This window comes from Musca vetustissima, unplaced genomic scaffold (assembly GCF_032173495.1).
Source record: "Musca vetustissima isolate MV318-11 ecotype Yass unplaced genomic scaffold, APGP_CSIRO_Mvet_v1 utg2547, whole genome shotgun sequence".
Lineage (NCBI taxonomy): Eukaryota > Metazoa > Arthropoda > Insecta > Diptera > Muscidae > Musca > Musca vetustissima.
In genome coordinates this window covers 25,492-48,382 of record NW_026889401.1, presented here as the reverse complement: position 1 = coordinate 48,382, position 22,891 = coordinate 25,492, and the positions used below count along the sequence as shown (strand labels likewise).

General features: G+C 34.8%; 2 protein-coding genes across 2 annotated transcripts; one reads left to right on the top strand and one right to left on the bottom strand.

Moving 5' to 3' along the window:
- The first annotated feature begins 1,453 nt into the window (after positions 1-1,453).
- LOC133337106 (battenin-like) lies at positions 1,454-5,706 on the top strand. Its single transcript, XM_061545370.1, has 5 exons — positions 1,454-1,636; positions 1,699-1,835; positions 1,895-2,053; positions 4,873-5,209; positions 5,272-5,706. The coding sequence occupies exons 1-5, from the start codon at positions 1,454-1,456 to the stop codon at positions 5,704-5,706; spliced, it is 1,251 nt and encodes a 416-aa protein (XP_061401354.1).
- A 2,548-nt stretch (positions 5,707-8,254) lies between these two features.
- Positions 8,255-16,504, bottom strand: LOC133337108 (arylsulfatase B). The gene is made up of 9 exons (XM_061545371.1): positions 16,363-16,504; positions 16,114-16,314; positions 12,667-12,731; positions 12,429-12,588; positions 12,138-12,367; positions 11,574-11,832; positions 9,177-9,334; positions 8,371-9,118; positions 8,255-8,292 (listed from the first exon to the last, which is right to left on the bottom strand). Exons 1-9 carry the CDS (start codon positions 16,502-16,504, stop codon positions 8,255-8,257), a joined length of 2,001 nt encoding a protein of 666 aa, XP_061401355.1.
- Positions 16,505-22,891: the final 6,387 nt, after the last annotated feature.

Sequence of the window (22,891 nt, the reverse complement as noted above, 5' to 3'; positions counted from 1 at the left end):
AGTAGGATACTTGAAGTCGGATCGGATACTTATTTGTTTAAGTAGTTTTGCTCTTGAAGCATTTAAGAGGACAAAGTCAACCAGCAGGAAGGTGTTTGGGCTGGAATAAGGGGACCTTTACCAGACGTATTTATATGGATGTTGGATAACAGAAGACTGGTATGTTGTTAGTATAATGTCATTAGAGATGCAGTGTACAATTTCAGGAATTGCAGGGTAGAATTTCAGTAGAGTTCTTGATATGGGATCCGTGATTGTTTAAGTAAAATTGTTTGTAAAGCGTTAAGGAGAAGAACTATACTTAGTGGAGGTGACCTTCGTACATAGTTACCCTGTAGAAGGGAATAAAAATGCACTGTCCGAATAGAGGGGCCCGTGAAACCTTTAGAAGAAGGTTTTTTCTTAGTGGAGGTGGTCTTCGTAGACTTTCACCGTGCAGAAACACATTTGGGCGGTCTCCGACGGTTTTATGTGGAATGACAGAAAACTGGAATGTCGTTAAATAAAGGAGCGTGGTCAGATTTTAGTAGGGTACTTGAAAACGATCGGATTTTTAGTTGTTTAATAAATTTCACTCGTGAAGCGTTGCGGAGATGTGGAGAATTAAAAAAAATATATATTTTTTAGCAGTTACGATATTTTTTAGATTTAAAATTTTTAATAATTTTTAAACTTTGTTTTAAATACCTAAAAAAATCCGCATACATTTTGTATTCAAATCCTCCCTTTCATATAATTTATTCGAAAAAAATATTGACATATTTCTTATTTTGCCTAAATTCACAAACCTATTCTCCGGCTTCTGAGAATTTTTTGAAACCACAACCAACAACAAAAAGGCTAGCAAAAAATTGGTATTGAAACAACCTTCTGGCTGGCAAAAAGAGGAACCGCTGTTAAACCTGCTTTGAATATTGATAGCCAAATAAGTTGGGAATACTTTTTTTGTATTTTTAAATGACTACAACAAAATCAATACAAAAATAATTGACTACAAAAAAGTTGAAAATAAAAATTAGAAAATGTCTAATTATCGCCATTAAAAATGCCAATGCGTTTTTGTTTTGTTTTCGATTTCTTCCCACCACCACAACCACCTGCTAATCGAAATGTGAATGTCACTTCAAACGGAAGCTATCGAATGGCTGCCAAATTCGATAGCCGGCAAAGCGAATAAATTTTTTTTGTCGGTCACTGGCACTAAGGTCATGTAGGGGGGTGTGTTCGGAATTTATAATTAACTTCTAGTTCTTCCTAGTATTTATTTTTTGGATTAAAATTCCCAAAAATGGGGATGGGGAATCCCTGCAAACATTTTTATATATAGATATTTATTTTTTAAATAAGATTTTTTTAATAAAAAATATTTGTAATTTTTTAATATTTTTTAATTGCCTCTAACCATTTAATTTTTTTTTCTCCCCCTAGTAAATAATCTCCTCCCCATTTCACCATGTCTTCGAATCCCACCACCAAAGAGGTTGTGGTTGCGGCACCCGTCGAACCTCACAATCTACGCAAAGATAAAAGTCTATGGCGTGATTTGACCTCGTATTGGATATTGGGTCTGTGCAACAACTACGGCTATGTTGTGATGTTGAGTGCCGCTCATGATATTATTGGGCAATTTCATGCGGTAAGTAATGACATAGAAGCATCTAAGTAATCAGTGAAAATAAATTATTTTCCCTCTCTCAGGATACCCCCTCGGATAATGATGTCAGTGGTAATGGACGTGAGTGCCACATTGTCTCCACCGGTGCTATTCTATTGGCCGATATTTTACCCTCGTTGTTTGTGAAAATTATTATGCCCTTCTTTCCATTTTGGGTGCAGTAAGTTCAAGAAGTTCCTCTCCTTTAAAACAGATAATTAATTTTTATTTCTTCCCTAGTTTCCGAATTGCCTTGGCTGTGATATTCTCCGCCGCCGGTTTCCTTTTGGTCGGTTTTGCCTCGGCCGAATGGATGGCCTTGTTGGGTGTGATTATCACATCGGCTAGTTCGGGTATTGGAGAGACCACCTTCTTGGCGTATTCATCGAATTTTAATAAGTGAGTTAAAATATCGATAAAATTTGTGTCGATAAGTAATTTATTTTATAATTTTAAGATTTTCGATAACAAATTTTTTTCATTTTTCCCTAATAGTTTTGATAATAACTTTTTATGCATAAATTGCGTTCGATAATAATATTTTCTTTAACAAATTTTATCGATAACAACATTTTCTAAATGAATATTTTTTGATATCATATATTTTCGTTAAAAACATTAAGTAAACATTTTCGATAACAACATTTTTGAGAAAAAATAGTTCGATAACACATTTTTCTATAAAAAAAAATTCGATAAAATCATTTTCTACGACAAATGTTCTCGATAACAACAAATTTTTTCTATAAAAAATTTGTCGATATTTAAATTTTCTGAACAATAGTTTTTCGATAACAACGATTTTGGTTGAAAATTGGTTCGATAACAATATATTCTATCTAAATAATGCTTCGATAACAACAGTTTCTATTCAAACTGGTTCGATAACAACATTGTCTATCGACATGTTGTTCGATAACAACATTTTCTATCGAAATGTGTTCCGATAACAAAATTTTTTATCAATAAATTGTTTGATAACAAGGCTATATAATGAAAAGTTATTTGATAACAACATTTACTGTCGGAAAATTAATCGATAACAAAATTTACTATCTAAAATCTGTTCGATAAAAACTTTTTCTATCAAAAGACTGTTCGATCACAACCTGTTTATTAAAGAGGGTTTCGATGGCAACATTTGACAAATTCTATTGAAAAATTAATCGAAAACAACATTTTTTTATCGAAAAGTTAATCGATAACAACATTTTTTTAATCGAAAAGTTCATCGATAACAATATTTTTTTATCGAAAAGATTATCGAAAACAAAATTTTTTAATCGATAAAAATATTTGTTATTCAAAATAGATTCGATAGCAACATTTTCTATTAAAAAGTATTTCGATAACAAAATTTTCTATCGAAAATCTGTCCGATAACAAATTTTTATATTGAAAAGTTGCTCGATAACAACACTTTCAATTGAAAATTTGTTTGAAATTCGCATTTTCTTATCGAAAAGTTGACCGATAAAAACTTTTTTCATCGAAAAATTAATCGATAATTAATTCTAACGAAAAATTAATAGAAAACAACATTTTTTTTATCGAAAAGTTAATCGATAACAACATTTTTTTAATCGATAAGTTAATCGATAACAACATTTTTTATCGAAAACAACATTTTTTAATCGATAAAAATATTTGCTATTCATAATAGGTTCGATAACAATATTTTCTATTAAAAAGTATTTCGATAACAACATTTTCTATCGAAAATCTGTTCGATAACAAATTTTTATATTGAAAAGTTGCTCGATAACAACACTTTCAAACGAAAATTTGTTTGATAACCGCGTTTTCTTACCGAAAATTTGACTGATAACAACTTTATTCATCGAAAAATTAATCGATAAAATATCGATAACACTTGTAATGTTAAAAAGTTGTCCGATAACAAACTTTTATTACCAAAAAGTGGTTCAATAACAATTTTTTGAGACGAATTATTTATCGATAACTTATTTTTCGGAAGAATAGTAGATCGATAATATTTTTTTCCACTGAAATATTCTTCGATAATAAGTTTTTCTAGGAAATAGTGTTCAACAAATATTTTTCTATATAAAATGGGTTCGATAACAAAAATATTTTATTCAAAAATTTTTTCGATAACAACATATTCTGTGAAATTATCGACAAATAACACATTTTTCTTTAAAATAATTTTTCGATTACATTTTTTTTTATCGAAAAAAATATATATTTTATTAAAAAAATCGATAATTTTTTATTAAAAAAATCGATAATTTTTTTTATTAAAAAACTCCATAATTTTTTGTATTAAAAAAATCGATAATTTTTTGTATTGAAAAAAATCGATATTTTTTTGTATTGAAAAAATTGATAATTTTTTGTATTGAAAAAATCGATAATTTTTTGTATTGAAAAAATCGATAATTTTTTGTATTAAAAAAATCGATAATTTTTTGTATTGAAAAAATCGATAATTTTTTGTATTGAAAAAATCCATAATTGTTCTTATTGCAAAAATGTATAATTTTTTTATTGAAAAAAAGTCGATTTTTTTAAATTGAAAAAATCGATAATTTTTTATTAAAAAAATCAATAACTTTTATATTAAAAAATCGATAATTTTTATATAAAAAAATCGATAATTTTTTTATTGAAAAAATCTATATTTTTTTATGGAAAAAATCGATAATTTTTTTATTGAAAAAAAAAATCGATAATTTTTTTTATTGAAAAAAATCGATAATTTTTTTATTGAAAAAAATCGATAATTTTTTTATTGAAAAAAATCGATAATTTTTTTATTGAAAAAAATCGATAATTTTTTTATTGAAAAAAATCGATAATTTTTTTATTGAAAAAAATCGATAATTTTTTTATTGAAAAAAATCGATAATTTTTTTATTGAAAAAAATCGATAATTTGTTTATTGAAAAAAATCGATAATTTTATTATTGAAAAAAATCGATAATTTTTTATTGAAAAAAAAATCGATACAATTTTTATCGACAAAAAATCGATAATTTTTTTTTATAAAAAAAATTGATAGCACAAGTTTTATCGACAAAAAATCGATAATTTTTTTATAAGAAAATCGATAGCATTTTTTATAGAAAAAATCGATAATTTTTTTTATCAAAAAAAAAAGATTATATTTTTTATTGAAAAAATCGATAATATTCTTCTGTATCGATTTTTTTCGATAATTTATAACCACCCTAATTTATTCCCATCTTTTCCAGAAATGTGGTCTCCACCTGGTCCTCTGGTACGGGTGGTGCCGGTGTCATTGGTTCCCTATCCTATGCCACCCTGCGTTCCCTAGATGTTAGCCCTCGCGATACCATGTTGATTATGTTAATATTCCCCTTCATTGAGGCCCTCTCCTTTTGGGTACTGTTAAGGAAACCCACCGCTGTTCTACCCGTCACCAATGTTGAGTCAACCGAAGAACTCATTGTCGATGATCGTCCTCTAGAAGGTTTCAAGGAGAAATTGATCTACATTAAACACCTGGTAAAATATATGGTGCCCCTAGCCTTGGTTTACTTCTTTGAATATTTCATTAATCAGGGATTGGTAAGTCGGAGGCGATGTTCAGATGCGGAATCACTTTTAATTTTTAATCGATTTGTTTCCAGTTCGAATTGGTCTACTTCAAGGACACCTTCCTGGACAAGGCTGCACAATATCGTTGGTTGAATGTGGACTATCAAATCGGCGTCTTCATATCCCGCTCCTCGGTCAATGTCTTCCAGTTGAATAAGATTTGGCTGATGTCCGTTTTCCAATTTGTCAACGTGGTGTACTTCTTGACCGAGGTCATCTACTTCTATACACCCAGTATTTGGATCACATTCGTGATTGTCCTGTGGGAAGGTTTGCTAGGTGGTGGTGCCTATGTTAATACCTTCTATCGTATGTCCAAGGAGATACCACCTGGCCGTAGACAATTTGCCATGGCTATGGTGGTGCAATCAGATTCCTATGGTATTGCCCTGGCTGGATTCCTATCGATACCGGTCCACAATGCAATTTGTTCCTTGCCAGCGGCTGTGAGAAGTATATCATGGTAACTTCTTTATTGAGAAGAGGAACTTCGAGAGAAGTGAGAGGAGAGCAAATAGTCAATAGTTTTATATCGATTTTAAGGTCTTCCATAGGACTTTTTTTGTTTGAATGTATTATGCACACCGATTGGGTGTGCTGTAGTGTGCGTGTTATTTCGTTTAATTTGTAGTTTAATGTACAAAGAATTTAGATTTTTGAATTTAGTAGTTGTTTAAGTATCGAAATAAAATTAACGTTAGTAATTAGTTACTTAATTATTTTTTAGAGCGAAAAAATAATAAAAGACAATTTATACATACGATAAATATTAAATCGATTATTAATATAATTATTTTTTTTCGATTTTTCATAAGTTTATCCCATGAAAAATACATCGATAGCAAGTTTTCTGATAACAAAAGTTATCGATAACAAGTTTTCTTATAGCAAAAGCTTTCCATAACAAGTTTTCTGATAACAAAAGTTATCGATAACAGGTTTTTTGATAACAAAAGTTATCGATAACAAGTTTTCTGATAACATTTTCTATTGAAAATGTTATCGATAATAACAGTTTCTATTGAAAATGTCGATAATAACATTTTCTATTGGCAATGTTATCGATAATAAAATTTTCTATTGAAAATGTTGTGGATAGTAACATTTTCTATTGAAAATGTTATCGATAATAACATTTTCTATTGACAATGTTATCGATAATAACATTTTCTATTGAAAATGTTATCGATAATAACATTTTCTATTGAAAATGTTATCGATAATAACATTTTCTATTGAAAAATGTTATCGATAGTAACACTTTTTGTGGAAAATGCTATCGATAATAAAATTTTCTATTGCAAATGTTATCGATAATAACATTTTCTATAGAAAATCTTTTCGATAATAACATTTTCTATTGAAAATGTTATCGATAATAATATTTTCTATTGAAAATGTTATCGATAATAACATTTTCTATTGAAAATGTTATCGATAATATCATTTTCTATTGAAAATGTTATCGATAATATCATTTCCTTTTAAAAATGTTATCGATAGTAACATTTTCTATGAAAAATGTTATCGATAATAACATTTTTTTACGGAAAATGTTATCGGTAATAACATTTTCTATTGAAAAGGTTATCGATAATAACATTTTCTATGGAAAAAGTTATCTATAATAAAATTGTCTATTGCAAATTTTATCGATAATAACATTTTCTACATTAAATTTTATCGACAATACAATTTTCCATATTAAATGGTATCTATAAGTGAATTTTCTACATCACATGTTATCGATAGTGTCATTTTCCGCGTAAAATCTTATCGATAATAACATTTTCTATTAAAAATGTTATCGATAGTAACATTTACTATTGAACATTTTATCGATAATAACATTTTCTCTTGAAAATGTTATCGATAATAACATTTTCTATGGAAAATGCAATCGATAATAACATTTTCTTTTGAAAATGTTATCGATAATAACATTTTCTATTGAAAATGTTATCGATAATAATGTTTTCTATTGAAAATGCTATCGATAATAACATTTGCTATGGAAGATCTTGTCGATAATAATATTTTCCTTACAAAATGTTATCGATAATAAAATTTTCTACATTAAATGTTGTCGATGATATATTTTTAAATGGAAAATGTTATCGATAATAAAATTTTCAAAAATACTATCGATAAAAAATTTTCTTAAACAAATACTTGTCGATAGCATGTATGTCTTCAGAAAATCATATCGATAACAACATTTTTCATTAGAACAACGTATCGATAACATGGTTTTCTGTAGAAAAAAAGTTTTATTTTACTGAATAATCTTATCGATAACAAGTGTTTCATTATCAAAGGTAATCGATAACCAGTTTCTCCAGAAAAATATCGATAATTACTTTTTCTATACCGTGTGTTATCTCTAATAACAGTTACCATCAATATACAATTAGAAAACTTATCGATAACAGCATATTTTAATCGAAATATGTTTCGATAACAATTTTTTCGAAGAAAAAGTTATCGAAAAAATATTTTTTCCATAACAAAACTTCTCAATAACAATTTTCTCATTGAAAAATGTTATCATTTAGTCGATTTTCTGTAGAAAAATATATCGATAATAAATTTATCGATTCTGAGATTTGATCGATAATAAGCAGTTTTTAAAAGTAAAATGTATCTATAATTAATTTCTCTATCGAAAATCGGCGAATATATTAACTTTTTTATTGATTATAATTAATTTTGTTATCGATTATAAATTTGTTATCGATTAATATTTATCGCTTTAAATAATTAATGTATTTCGTTAAAAAAATGGTAACAATGAAATGGATTTGCATTGAACAGCGCCATCTCTTAGCTACACCATGGACTAATTCCCTTCATAACATCAAGGCGCCTGAAGGTATGCTTTAAAATGTGTCAAATAATGTCATTAAGATTTATTAGTGCCCGTTAAACCGTTTGTGTGATTTCTTCATTTATTTTTTCATAGGTGTTCTCTTCATGTGTGTTGCTCTCTTTGCTTGGGGCCTCTCTTTAGACATTTTAACAGGGTAACGTATCATAACTGCACTGTAACATCGCTACAAAGGGTGAGAGAGGGAGAGAGGGAAAAACGATTAAATTGTCCCCAACTATAAAAGAGGATGTGTGGTACTTACTCTCAGTTGGTTTATCCTCCAGAAAATTGGACCAAGTACAATCATGATACCCTGGATCATATGACCATTGGCTACCACCAGTCTTTGGTGGCAGAGCTTTTCGGCGCAGTCGCTCTACGCTTTTACGCAATTCCTTTAAAACATTCCCATATTCGGGTAGGGGTGCCAAATTATTTTGCTCACAAGGATCCTGGCGGATATCATAGAGACATTCTTCTGTGGTGGCATTACAGGGTGTCTGCTTACTTCCCGAGGGACATTTGACAGCAGCACCCGCACGTAATTTACGTATCTCCAACGAAGTCAATGGTTTGCGATCGAATTTTCGTAAACTTTGAGATACCTCGGATGTTTGGATGGCCTCTTCATATTTCAAAGATCTCGGATCCTTGGTTAGCGGATCCCTTTGCAGCAGGACACTATCATAGATGCCACCTATGGTGGTACCCCGTACATATTTATACCTTCCCTTCATATAACTGGTTAAATTCCAAATATCATCCAACATGTGAACTATTTCCCGATCCTTCTCCACCTTGTGGTTCGCGGTGTCGCTCACTAATAGATCTGGCCACATATTCAGGCCATCGAGCGACGAATTCATTTTGATATTTGCCGCTGCCGCCAATGTCGGCAACCAATCTGCCATGTAAATGATCGGTTGAAAAATCGTTCCCTGATTTGCCAACAAAGGACTCCAAATGGCACCGGGTACCCGCAGGGCACCCTCCCAGGGTGAATTTTTTTGCTAACCAATATTTTTTTGATTACTTTTTTTAATTTTTAAAAAATCTATTTTTTCTTACCCCCTTCAAGGGCCAATTGGACCCACTGTTATGGTAGAGACCCACCGATGGCGCCCCATTATCGGAAAAAAATAAAACGATGGAGTTCTTCAGCATTTGTGCCCGATCCAGGGCCTTGACTATGCGACCGACACTCTCATCCAATTTGGAGGCCATGGCTGAGGAAATGGAAAATAAAAATTAAACGGATCACTTTTTTTTAAAAAAAAAAAAAAATAACCGGATAATATCCGGTTACAGAAAAAATTAAAAAAAATATATTTTTTCATGGATAAAAACCCGGATAATATTTCGGAAATACAAATTCGGTTACAGAAAAAAATAACCGGTTATAAGAAAAACATTTGAACCGATTACAAAAAAAAAATGATTCGGATAATATCCGGTTACAGAAAATAATTTAAAAAAATTTAATTTTACAAAAAAGTTTTAGGTACATGGAGAAATCCCCGGATAATATTTCCGATATACAAAACCGAAAAAAAATAACCGGTTAAAAGAAAAAAAATAACCGGTTACAAAAAACCGTTTAGCCGGTTACAAGAAAAAAATTTTACCGATTACAAGAAAAAATTATCAGGATAATATCCGGTTATAAAAATCCGGTTACAAAAAAAAATTTAAAAAAATTATAAACATTTTATAAAAAAATAACCGGTTACAAAAAAAATGTTAACCGATTACAAGAAAAAATATCCGGTTATATAAATCCGGTTACAGAAAAAATTACAAAAAAAAATATTTTTAAAATATTTCGGATATACAAAACCGGTTACAGAAAAAAATTAACCGATTACAAGAAAAAATTTTAACCGGTTACAAAAAAAACGGTTAGTCGGTTAAAAGAAAAAATGTTAACCGGTTACAAGAAAAAATTATTCGGATAATATCCGGTTATAAAAATCCGGTTACAGAAAAAAATTAAAAAAAATTTGGATCATGGATAAAAATTTAGATAATATTTTGGAAATACAAATTCGGTTACGGGCAAAAAATTAACCGGTAACAAGAAAAAAAATTAACCGGTTAAAAAAAAGGTTAGCCGGTTTCAAAAAACGGTTTTTGGGTTACAAGACGAAATTTTAACCGATTACCAGAAAAATATCCGGGTAATATCCGGTTATATAAATCCGGTTATAGACAAAATTAAACCCGGTTACAAGAAAATAAATTAACCGGTTACAAAAAAAACGGTTAACCGGTTACAAGAAAAAATTTTAACCGATTACAAGAAAGAATTATACGGATAATATCCGGTTATATAAATCCGGATACAGAAAAAAATTTTAAAAAAAATATAAAAAATTTACGATCATGGATAAAAACCCCGGATAATATTTCGGAGATACAAATTTGGTTACAGAAAAAAAATTATCCGGTTACAAGAAAAAAATTTGAACCGATTACAAGAAAAAATTATCCAAAAAAAATTTTAATGTTATAAAAATTGTTGGGTTCATGAAGAAAAACCCGAATAATATTTCGGCTATACAAAACCGGTTACAGATAATATTTTGGTTGTATTTAACCGGTTACAAAGAAAACGGTTAGTCGGTTAAAAGAAAACAATTTAACCGATTACAAGAAAAAATTAAGCGGATAATATCCGGTTATAAAAATACGGTTACAGAAAAAAATTTAAAAAAAAATGTATAAAAAAATTTAGGTTCATGTATAAAAACCCGGATAATATTTCGGGGATACAAATTTATATATTTCGGAAATACAAATTCGGTAATAGAAAATAAAATAACCGGTTACAGGAAAAAAAATTTAACCGTTTACAAAAAACCGTTTAGCCGGTTACAGGAAAAAAATTTTAATCGATTAAAAAAATTGTCCGGATAAAAACCGGTTATATAAATCCGGTTACAAAAAAAATAGAAAATATATATTTTTAATAAAAAATGTGGATCACGGAGATTTAACCCGGATAATATTTCGGTGATACAAATCTGGTTACAGAAAAAAATAAAAATTAAAAATAACCGGGTACATGAAAAATTACGCGGGGATATGAAAATTATCCTGTTTTTTTTAAGTTTCTTTTTCAAAAGTTATCCTGCATTTGATTATATAAAACCGGTTACCAAAAAAAAATTAACCGGTTACTTGAAAAAATATTTTTAAATTTTATAAAATAAAATTATGCGGATACACATATTATATGAAACCGGTTACAACAAAATTTAACCGGTTACATGAAAAATATCCGGTTTTAAAAAAATGTTTTGTTTATTCTTTTTCAAAAATTATCCTACATTCGATTATATAAAACCGGTTACCAAAGAAAATTAACCGGTTAAATGAAAAAATATCCGGTTATTTACAAAAATTTTTTTTTTTTAATTTTTCTTTTTCAAAAATCATCCTATTGTTATATACTTCTCCCCTCACCTGCATATATCCTCTTTTTCTCATCTTTTATATAGCCGAACTTCTCAATCTCCTCATCGGGAGCCTGCAACGGATCATCATCATTCGCAGCATGTGTTGCCATATGGGAGACCAGTAAAAATAATGGTTTCTTACTAGCGGAATTCTCCATAATTATACGTTCCGCTTCCGAAGTTAGCAAATCCGTTACATATGATCCGGGTTCAGGACATTCCAAATCTAGATTGCGTCGAAAATCATAACCCATGCTGGAGTTGGTCTATGAAGGGAGGGAGATTTAAAAAATAGTGGAGAACTTAAAGTGGATAATTGTATTTTGTCTAATTAGAAAAATATTTCAGAAATTTTTTTCTAATTGGAAATATTATATAGGCAATTTTTTTGAAGGACTATTAGTCGAATAATTTTTTCTTATAAGATAAACCGAATTATTTTTTTTTCTGATTGGAAAAAATCTTATAAGAAAAAAATCATTTCCTTTAAGAAGCGGAATCAAAAAAATTGGTATGTTTTCTTATAAGAAAACTTAATTTATTAAAATTTGTCTAATAAGAATTGACTTACCGGCATTTTACAGGTCCTCCTATAGTAATCCACAAATGCTCCCCAATACCCGTAATGATAATCGAAGCCATTATAGGTGGGGGTATATTCCCTGCGGCCCATACCCATGTGCCATTTTCCTACCAAATTTGTGGAATAGCCATGTCGTTGCAGGACCTTCGGTAGGGTGTGGTTGAGATTAGCCAAAATACTCCAAGGCTCCTCGTTGACAAGGACAAAGTGTTGGGTACCTTTCGAAATGGAAAAAATCGAAATTTTGAATTCATAAAAATGTGATTTTTTCCTTCTTACCCGTATGTATGGGATATAGCCCGGTCAGTAGAGACGATCTCGAAGGTGTACACATGGGCGGAGCATAGAGACGTTGCAATATTTTACCATGATAGGCCAGGGCATCGATGTTGGGTGTCAGGAACTCATTGTTGCCGCGAAAACTGACATCGTCAAAACCCTGTAGAAATTAAGAAAATAAAAATTCAGAAAAAATTCCAATTAGAATTTTTTCTATTTAATAAATTTCCTAGCCCACCATATCATCGGCCATTATTATAATTATATTAGGTGGTTTCACATCCTCTGGAACGAGTGCATGGACTCCTGTTAGGAATAAAATCCCCACGATTAAAATTGAAAACCGCAGCATTCTGTTCTATTTCTATTTTTTCTCGAGAACCTCTGCGGCACAAAATTTAAAAACTAACTGAAAATATTTTTTCTTTTTTTGTGAAATTTCATTAACATTTCGAGTCAATTACTTTTATTATATGTATTTCGAAATGCAGTTGTGATAAAAATAATTTTTTTTATTACATCGTGTCGGATTTTTTTATTGGCTTCTTTTCTTTGTCATTAATAGGTGTGTTTGTTTACTTTTGATAGCAGAGATAACGACAGGTAATTTGGATATAATTGACAGGGAATCGGTTAATAAAAAAAGAAACTCATCATCATGAAAAAATAATGCAAATCCCCAACAAATATTCGGTTTTTTCATCGAAAATATTCGGATTTTTTTTGAAAAAAATGGAAAATTTTTCCTAACAAACTTTTAATATTTTACCTATTTTAATAGAAAATATTATGCCTAGATTTTTTTCTCTGGTAGGCCCTCAAAAACAATTTAAAAAAAAATCCACGGTTTCTGGTAGACCCCCAAAACTTACTTACTTAGCTGGCTTGTGACAGAACTTTCGTTCCATAACTTACTTACTTAGCTGGCTTGTTACAGAACGGTTGTTCCATAAGTCGAGCTTAAAAAAGATTTCCAAGCGCGTAGGTCTTGTGCGCAGGTCCACCAATTTGGAAGACCACGTTTCAAGATGTTGTTTTCTACTTGGTCTTTCCATCTAATTCGTGGCCTTTCCATCTAATTCGTGGCCTACGGGAACTCATTAGGCTCATTTTTATATGCCTTTTGAGCTGGGGAATCTTCATTCATCCGCACAACATGGCCTAGCCACCGTAGCCGCTGCAGCTCAATACGACTGACTATGTCGATGTCCGCGTATAAATTGTAAAGCTCGTGGTTCATTCGACGGCGATGTTCACCGTCAACGCATATCGGCACATAGATCTTTCGGAGATTTTTTTCTCTCAAACACTCCAAGAGCTGCCACATCTGCTTGCGTAAGTAACCATGCTTCAGATCCATATAACAGCACGGCGGGTAGTATCAGCGTCTTGTAAAGTGTGAGTTTGGTCTGGCGGGAAGTGGCCTTGTTTCTAAACTGCTTACTAAGACCATAGTAGCATCGGTTGGCCATCACAATCCTTCTCCGAATTTCAAAACTGATGTCATTCGTTTTATATATGGCGGTACCAAGGTATATAAAATCTTTGACTACCTCGAAGCTGTAGTTCTCCAGTTCCGCAGTTGGTTCGAGTCTATTGGACGCCTTGCGTCAGTTTGGCCTTCTCGCCGTTTACTGCCAGACCCACTTTGGCAGACTCCTTCTCAATTTGTTCAAAGGTGGCTGTTACCGCTCGCAATGTTCGACCCATTATATCTATGTCATCGGCGGCGTAGGCGAGTAGCATGTGTTGTTTGGTATACAGAGTGTCATTTCTGTTCACTTTCGCCTCTCGTATGACCTTTTCCAGCAGGATGTTAAAAAGGTCACACGACAAACTATCACCTTGTCTGAATCCTCGTTCGGTATTAAAGGGCTCCGAGAGATCCTTTCCGACTTTAACTGCTGATCTTGTGCCACTTAAAGTTATCCTGCATAGTCGTATTAATTTTGCTGGAATGCCGAACGTAGGCATGGCTTTAAACACCTCTGAACGGATAGAGCTCGAGTCGAATGCGGCTTTATAGTCGACGAATAGGTGGTCTGTGTCGATGTGTTTTTCGTGTTTTTTTTCAGGATTTGGCGCAGAGCGAAAATCTGGTCATTGGTGGATTTGGAAGGTCTGAAGCCGCATTGGTATGGTCCAATGATGTCAATGACCATTGGCTCCAGTCGATCATACACTTTATATGCGCTGGGAAGGAGACTTATTCCTCTATAGTTGCCACATATCGTTTTGTCTCCTTTTGTGTGCGCGGGACACAGGATGCAGAGGTTCCAATCATTAGGCATGCATTATTCTAGCCAAATTGTACTAAACAGCTGATGCATGCTCCTGACCAGCATTTGACCACCAGTCTTGAATAATTCGGCTGGTAACCCATCAGCTCTTTCTGCTTTATTATTCTTTAGCCGAATTATTGCTATCCTGTTCTCATCTTGGCTAGGAGGTATACACTCTATACCATAATCTCTGATTGGTTCTGGGGTATATTCTTCACCGCCACTATTTGATACCAGAAGCTTTTCAAAATGCTCCTTCCAGATCCTCAACACGCTGTCTTTATCGGTCACCAGAAGAAATTCTTCATCTCTACAGGAGGATGTGCCTGCTGCAAAACCTTCGGTTTAGGGTTTTACTCGCTGGTTAAATTTCCGGACTTCATTCTGACTCCTGTACATATCGATTTGCTCACGCTCACGTTTTTCTTGTTCTTTCTTTTTTTTCTGAAAATGAGACTCTCCTCTCTCCTTTTCTCCCGATAGTTCTCCATCGCATTACGTGTTGCTACTGTCCGCAGGGTTGCCTTATATGCTGCGTTTTTCAGATCAGTAGCATTACGACACTCCTAATCGTACCATGGTTTTCATGGTGGTGGTCTTTGGTACCCAAGTTTTACTTTTGCTGCAGTTTGTAGGGAGTGGGCAATTCTCTACATTATTATCGGGACATTAAGTGCTTTCGTCAAGCAATTGGGTAAGTTGAGCGGTGTAGGCCTCGGCTACCTGTTGTGTTTGCAGCTTTTCGACGTCAAATTTCCGTGTTGTGTTAGATCGCACCTTTGCTGCAACATTAAGACGAGTGCGAAACTTGGCTGCAACAAGGTAGTGGTCCGAATCGATATTCGCTCCTCGGATCGATCGAACGTCTAATACACTGGATGAATGCCTTCCGTCTATCACAACATGATCGATTTGATTTCTCGTTACTTGATCAGGAGAAATCCAGGTGACCTTGTGTATATCGAGATGCTTGAATCTGGTGCTGCTAACTACCGCGAAGTCAATCAACCTCATGCCGTTGTAGGTTTGTTTTTTCAAGAAGGCTGCATTTTTCGACAGTGGGGTCATAGATATATTCCCTTCCGATTTTTGCATTAAAATCTCCCAGCGGAATGTCATGTCCAGGGCAGCGATCTTATGTTGCTTCTAGGCGCTCATAAAATATGTCTTTGGTCTGTTCATCTTTATCTTCGGTCGGAGCATGGGCGCAAATGAGATTGATGTAGAAGAACTTCGCTTTTATGCGGATTATAGCAATTCGCACATCTACTGGAGTGAATCTGGAGACGAGGTCTTTTATTCTCCTGTTAACCATAAATCCGCAGCCAAATTCATGTCTCGTTTCATGGCAGCTATAATACAGAGATGCTTAGAGTACGTGGGTACCTACCTTACGGTTTTACACCACGGCACATATCTTTCTGCCTGCATTTCAACGTCATTAGTTTGAACCGTGTTGAGGTCTTTCAAGAATTGTTCAACAACATTTATTTGTACATTATTTGTATTAATAGTTGCATCTTTGAATGTAGTTGCATTTTCGCATAATAGATATTGGGCATTATCGTCCTCGCAATTTTTCAAAGAGCTAACCCGAGCAGTAGCTAGAAATTTTTGTAAGGCGTACCTTGCAATATAGAGCCTCAACTCACGAACGGATGATGGGTGGCTGTTGTTTCCCTGAGCACGAACTGTTGAGAACGCGTTCTCCAAAGCATCCTGGCTGAGCTTTCCCGTTAAAACATAATTCACATCATTACAGCTATCGAACACCTCTTCAGAAAGCAGTATCATGCCGCGGATAGTTTGTGCAAGCCCATTGATACATTTGACAAAGTTGGTTGTCAAAATTTTTTTTGAAAATATTGTAAAGCATTTTTGAGCCTTTCTATTTTGGCATTGCATCCCTTGTGAATCGGCTTATTATTAGGGTTCGATGTGTGCAAATTTTTTGCATTTAGCTCGTCGAATATGTCATTAATTTTTTTAATAAACTCGCTCGTGGGCGCTCTCCTTCGACAGATGTCTCTGTTCAGTCTCAAATTGGATGGGCCTTGGTCACAAACTATGCCCCTCACTACGAGACCAATGTCGGTAGCAGCATCAATGTTTTCGAACAATAGACTTTTAAATTGGTCTGCATGTACGGCATTTGATAAGGCATAAAAGCTCATTATGTACTTCCAGTTGCTGCAGCACCCTTTCGCCATGAACACTAAGGCTTTTGAGGCAATAGCTCCATTCCTGCAGCAACCTCCAAAATCTTGGTACCCATCCACAACGATGGGTGGCTGTTGTTTCCCTGGGCACGAATCTTGAGAACGCATTCTCCAAAGCATCCTGGCTGAGCTTTCCCGTTAAAACATAATTCACATCATTACAGCTATCGAACACCTCTTCAGAGAGCAGTATCATACCGCGGATAGTTTGTGCAAGCCCATTGACACATTTGACCAACATTTGGTTGTCTCAATTTTTTTGAAAATATTCTAAGGCATTTTTGAGCCTTTCTATTTTGACATTGCTAGCTCGTCGAATATGTCATTAATTTTTTTAATAAACTCGCTCGTGTGCGCTCTCCGTCGACAGATGTCTCTGTTCAGTCTCAAATTGGATGAGCCTTCGTCCCGAACTATGCCCCTCACTACGAGACCAATGTCGGTAGCAGCATCAATGTTTTCGAACAATAGACTTTTTAATTGGTCTGCATGTACGGCATTTGATGAGGCAGCCACCTCCAAAATCTTGGTACCCATCCACAACGTCGTCGTCCGCTTTATTGAATTCCAATTCTTTGCGTACTTCCATTTCGTCGAATGCTATAATTATTTAACGTTCACGCTGTGAAAATGTTGAGACAATTCTTCTCAAATTTTCCTTAAGGTTTGGATCAACACCCATCTCTACCCTTTTTATGGGACGCCAATTCATTAAACTTTCTGGATGTGGAAGATTAAAATTCAGCTCATTTCTCATAAAATTGTAGCTCTTTCTGGAAGTTAGATATAGTGACTGGACAATATTTTTATTCAGTTATATTGTACTCCATTACGGGGTTACATATCATTTTAGAGAAATGAGCTGATGCTTTACCTTCCACATCCTTTAGGTATATCGAATTGCAGTGGATTGTCTTAAGGGCCGTGGTCATCTCATTTATTTTCTGTTGGAGCAGCTCTTCCGCATTTTCGTGTTTTTTTATTATGGATTCGTGTATGTTTTTTTCGATTTTTAGCATGTTTTTCAGCCTCTCTATTTCTAATGCCAATTTCTTGTTATTTTCCAATAACCCATTGTTCATTGAAATTAAGCTCTTCTCCGATGTATGGCAGGTACAAGTTCATACACTATCTTCATGAGACTCAACAATTTTATATTTTACTTCGTAGCTTTTCCTCTCATAGCATTTACTTGGTTTCACGACATGAAAGTAATTTTCCTGAGAAAAGGGAACTTTCCTTCTGGGAATCCAATAACAAAGCCGGCGACTCCTGTTTCAATGTTATTTGATCGTTCCCTTCTTCGAGAACAGCGCTTACTTGGTAAATCTCATTTTTTGGTATTTCCTTCCACTAGACATATTCTCAAATTTTGGCTCAAGTTTTGATGTTGCTCCTGAGTTGGTACTTCTGAAAAATTAAACATTCAAATATGCGGCGGCTGGTATCCCATCAGCTCTTGCTGCTTTATTGTTCTTGTGCCAATTAATTGCTTTTATGACCTTCTCTTGGCTAGGTGGTATACACTCTATACCATCATCTCTGATTTGTTCTGGGGTATCCTCTTCACCGCTACTATTTGATGCCAGAAGTTTTTCAAAATGCTCCTTCCAGATCCTCAGCACGCAGCCTGTATCTGTCACCAGGTTTCCTTCTTCATCTCTACAGAAGGATGTGCCCGCACCAAAGCCTTCGGTTTGGTGTTTTACTCGTTGGTAAAATTTCCCGACTTCATTCTGACTCCTGAACATCTCGATTTGCTCACGCTCACGGTTTTCTTGTTCTTTCTTCTTTTTTCTGAAAATACGTTTCTCTTCTCTCTCGTGTTCTCCCTATAGTTCTCCATCGTATTACGTGTTGCCACTGTTTCCGCAGGATTGCCTTATACGCTGCATTTTTCAGATTAGTACCATTACGACACTCCTGATCGTACCACGGATTTCTTCATGGTGGTCTTGTTGGTACCCAAGTGTTGCTTTTGCTGCAGTTTGTTGGGAGTGGGCAATTCTCTGCCACTGTGCTTCTATATTATTATCGGGACAAGCGGTGCTTTCGTCAAGCAGTTGGGTAAGTTGAGCCTAGTAGGCTTCTGCCACCTGTTGTGTTTGCAGCTTTTCGACGTCAAGTTTCGGTGTTGTGTTGGATCGCACCTTTGCTGCAACATTAAGACGAGTGCGAACCTTGGCTGCTGCAAGGTAATGGTCCGAATCGATATTCGCTCCTCGTATCGATCTAACGTCCAAAAATCTGGATAAATGATTTCCGTCTATCACACGACATGATCAATTTGATTTCTCGTTGCTTGATCAGGTGGCAATCCAGGTGGCCTTGTGTATATCGAGATGCTTGAATCTGGTGCTGCTAACTAGCATGTTTTTTGCTGCCGCGAAGTCAATCAACCTCATGCCGTTGTCGGATGTTTCTTCATGAAGGCTGAATTTTCCAACAGTGGGGCCAAAGATATTTTCCCTTCCGATTTTTGCATTAAAATCTCCTAGCTGAATTTTAATGTCATGGCAAGGGCAGCGATCATATGCTGCTTCTAGGCGATCGTAAAATATGTCTTTGGTCTGCTCATCTTTGTCTTCGGTCGGGAACATGGCCGCAAATGAGACTGATATAGAAGAACTTCGCTTTTATGCGGATTATAGCAATTCGCTCATCTACTAGAGTGAATCTGGAGACGAGGTATTTTATTCTCTTGTTAACCATAAATCCGCAGCCAAATTCATGTCTCGCCCCCACACCGAAATGCAGGTACCAATCGATCATACATATTTGGACGTGATCACCTCCTTGGATGAGGAGCGGAGCCCATCTAAAACTCCTGCCTTTCTATGGGTCAGGTAGCCGGCTGTAATGCAACTTCACAGCTCTACCCGCGATTTGGGTATAAACCACATCCAACACGATGCTCCCAACGAAGGGCCAACACCAACTGTCAGGCTAGATCCGCAAACCTAGGGGTCCTGACACCCGTGCTACCGAAAAACCTTCGGTCAGGTTCATAGCCGAAGCTATTACCAGTAGAACCCCAAACAGTTCGAGACTGGTCACTCACAGACTATAGCCTCTTCCCAGCTTCATAGCCAAAGCTACTACCATTAGGACTAACATGCAGGCTCTCTACAATGAAGGCAGCTATAATACAGTGCGTAATCATCTGATTTACTTACGCCAGTCCATTTCCATCGCATTTCTTGCGAAAACTGCGCCTGTTCTGTATAAGGTGAGTATATTCCAAGTGCAGATTCGCAGATCGTGGTCCTTTATACGTTTGCGGGGGTCGTCAACATTAGGTGGGTTTGGTTTTCTTTTTCTTTGCTTTTTCATAGTAGGAGGGGTTTTCCGAGTGTGGGCAACTAAACCGACGCCTCAACCAATTTTTTCAAAGTTCTTATGGGTGAACTCGCGGCACATATTAGTTCACTATTTTATCGGATGATGAAAATAGCTAACCCAGGTGGCACCGCGGAGAGGTCAGTGTCCACAATTGAGATGACAGTGGGACCAAGATAAGCCTGGACTTCGCCATGTTAAAGCCAATCAGAACCGTTACTTGGTATCTATCATCCCCTACGGCACCCATGTAGAGGACAAGAAACAAGGTTCTCAAGTCGCTAGCACGCAGCACTTATACAGCAATAGCTCGGTCTGTGGTAAACTATGCGGTGCCATTGTGGTCCGCTAACGTCAGTGCAAAAGTCTTCAATCCTGCCAGAATGCCGCCCTGAGGACTGCAACACGGTGTCTCCTCATGACTCCAATAGACCACGTACATGAGGAGACGAAGATCCTTCCTGTGCGTCAACACAACAAGATGTTGTCGATGCAATTGGGTGTTATATGAGCAGTCATTCAAATCGCTACCTAATGAATAGGTACCCACCATCCAGGCATGTCAGGAAGGATCTCCATGATCTGGAGAGAGAGGTCCAGAGGTACAAAAGGGAGCCTCTAGATCAGCAGGCCTATCAAGCAGGATTGAATCGTATTCACACGGGCGCAGTTGAGGAAGCAGTTCAAGAATATCGTGTGAATACCATCCTCGGAGACCTTCCACCTTTGATAGCTGCAGAAGAGCAGCAGCTACCTCGACAAACTAGAGTGATCTTGGCACAACTGAGATCTGGATGGTGAAGCCGCCTCAATTCATATTGGGCACGAATTGATGGAGAGGTGGACAATGTCTGCCCGGCATGTGGTAACGGAACACATGACACGCTACATCTGTTCAACTGCCCAGCCAAACCCACTCACCTAACCCCATCTTCTCTATGGACTCAACCAATACAGGTCGCAGCCTTCCTGAACTTGGAGTTAGAGGCAGAACCAGGTTAAAGAAAATAGAAAAAATACACAGCAGTACAAGCTGCTACAACAACAACATACCGACAATTATTTCCAATGTTCGAACTTTTAATGTTCGGAACTTTTAATGGAAATATTCCTATTTATTGTTTATTTATTTTAATCATAAAATTTAATGTGATTTGGAAAGATCCGCTAACGAAGTAGCGGGCATATGCTAGTAAAGAGTATAAATATTTTTCTCCCAGTGTATTCTCATCGATTTCTAAAAACAACAACAACAAACAGTGCGATAATAATTATCTCCATTACTAATGTGTCGTCGTTTGGCTAGCAGGTGTTGTCTTGCATGCATCTCTTGTATTGTTTCATTTGTTAATTCAATGAATCTCTTCATATGACCTCCCCCCACAAGCAGCATTCTCTCTTCATATTGGATCTCTTCCAAATTCTTTCTCCAAAAATATCAAACGAAAGAAATGCCTTGCTTGCACACACACACACACATACTATGGCTACGGTATATCATTACCAGACACACGAGGCAACCGAGACAACAACATATAGCCCCCAATGCCGGTGTCCAATGTGATCATTGATTTGTGAAACGGCCAAGTGTGTGCATCGTCGTTCGTTCGTTTGTCCGTGGGCTCGGTTACGGTCTCGTGGAAGAAAGCTCGTTTACTTTGTTTTGTTGTTTTTGTTTCTTTTGTGGGGAGTTCATACGGTGTGGCTCTTCGCCCCAAACAGTTGTTTGTTTGGTTGTTTGTTTGCTTGTTTGTTTTGTTCTATTGCTTGGAGAGAGAGAGAGGTACGGTATTAGTGGCTATGTTGTTTTTATTAGTGACTGTGTGTGTGTGTGTTTTGTGTTGTATGGTGGGTGCGTGATTTGTTTCACACAAAAAAAAAAGAAATCAAAACAAAACAAAATCAATTACACAAAAACAATTGTATTAGTATCAATAATAAAACAAAAACAAATACTACTGTGTGATAATGATAATGATGATGAGGTTGTTAGTAGGAGATAATGATTTAGTGTTCTCTGTGCTCTCTGCTGTGTTATGACTCTCTGTGTTGTTTAGTTAAGCCGTGAGACTTGGCTGTTTTTAGAGCTTTAATGCAATTTAATTGACTAAGTAATAAATATAACATCACAGAAACAAAAAGTGGTGTTAGTGTAAAGAAAAAAAAAACTAAATGAATATAAACTAAATAAAATTAACTAAAAAAATATTTAAAAATAAAAAAAATCGAATTTTGATTCAAAAAAATAAAATTTATAATCCATGGAAAAAAATATAATAAAAAAAAAATAAAAATGTAATCTCTCTCTCTCGTTGATTGGCTTTGAACGACATAATAATTGCCAATAGCACTATCAATAGATTGAAATATTGATTTTCAATTTTTGGTCAACAATGATAACAGTGATTTTTTTCTCAAGCAAAATAAAACCTCGACAGTTAAAAAAATGCCAAATAAAAAAATCGAAAAAAGAAAAATTTAAAAAGTAATAAATATTTAAACAGCTTCACTGATTAGCATTTGGACAGAGTCTGGGTTGGTGTTTTTTTTTTTTTTTTTTTTTTGTCTGTGTTAAGTTAAGACTCTTAACACCTCCTTTTCGCACAGCTTAACTCAATTTGTT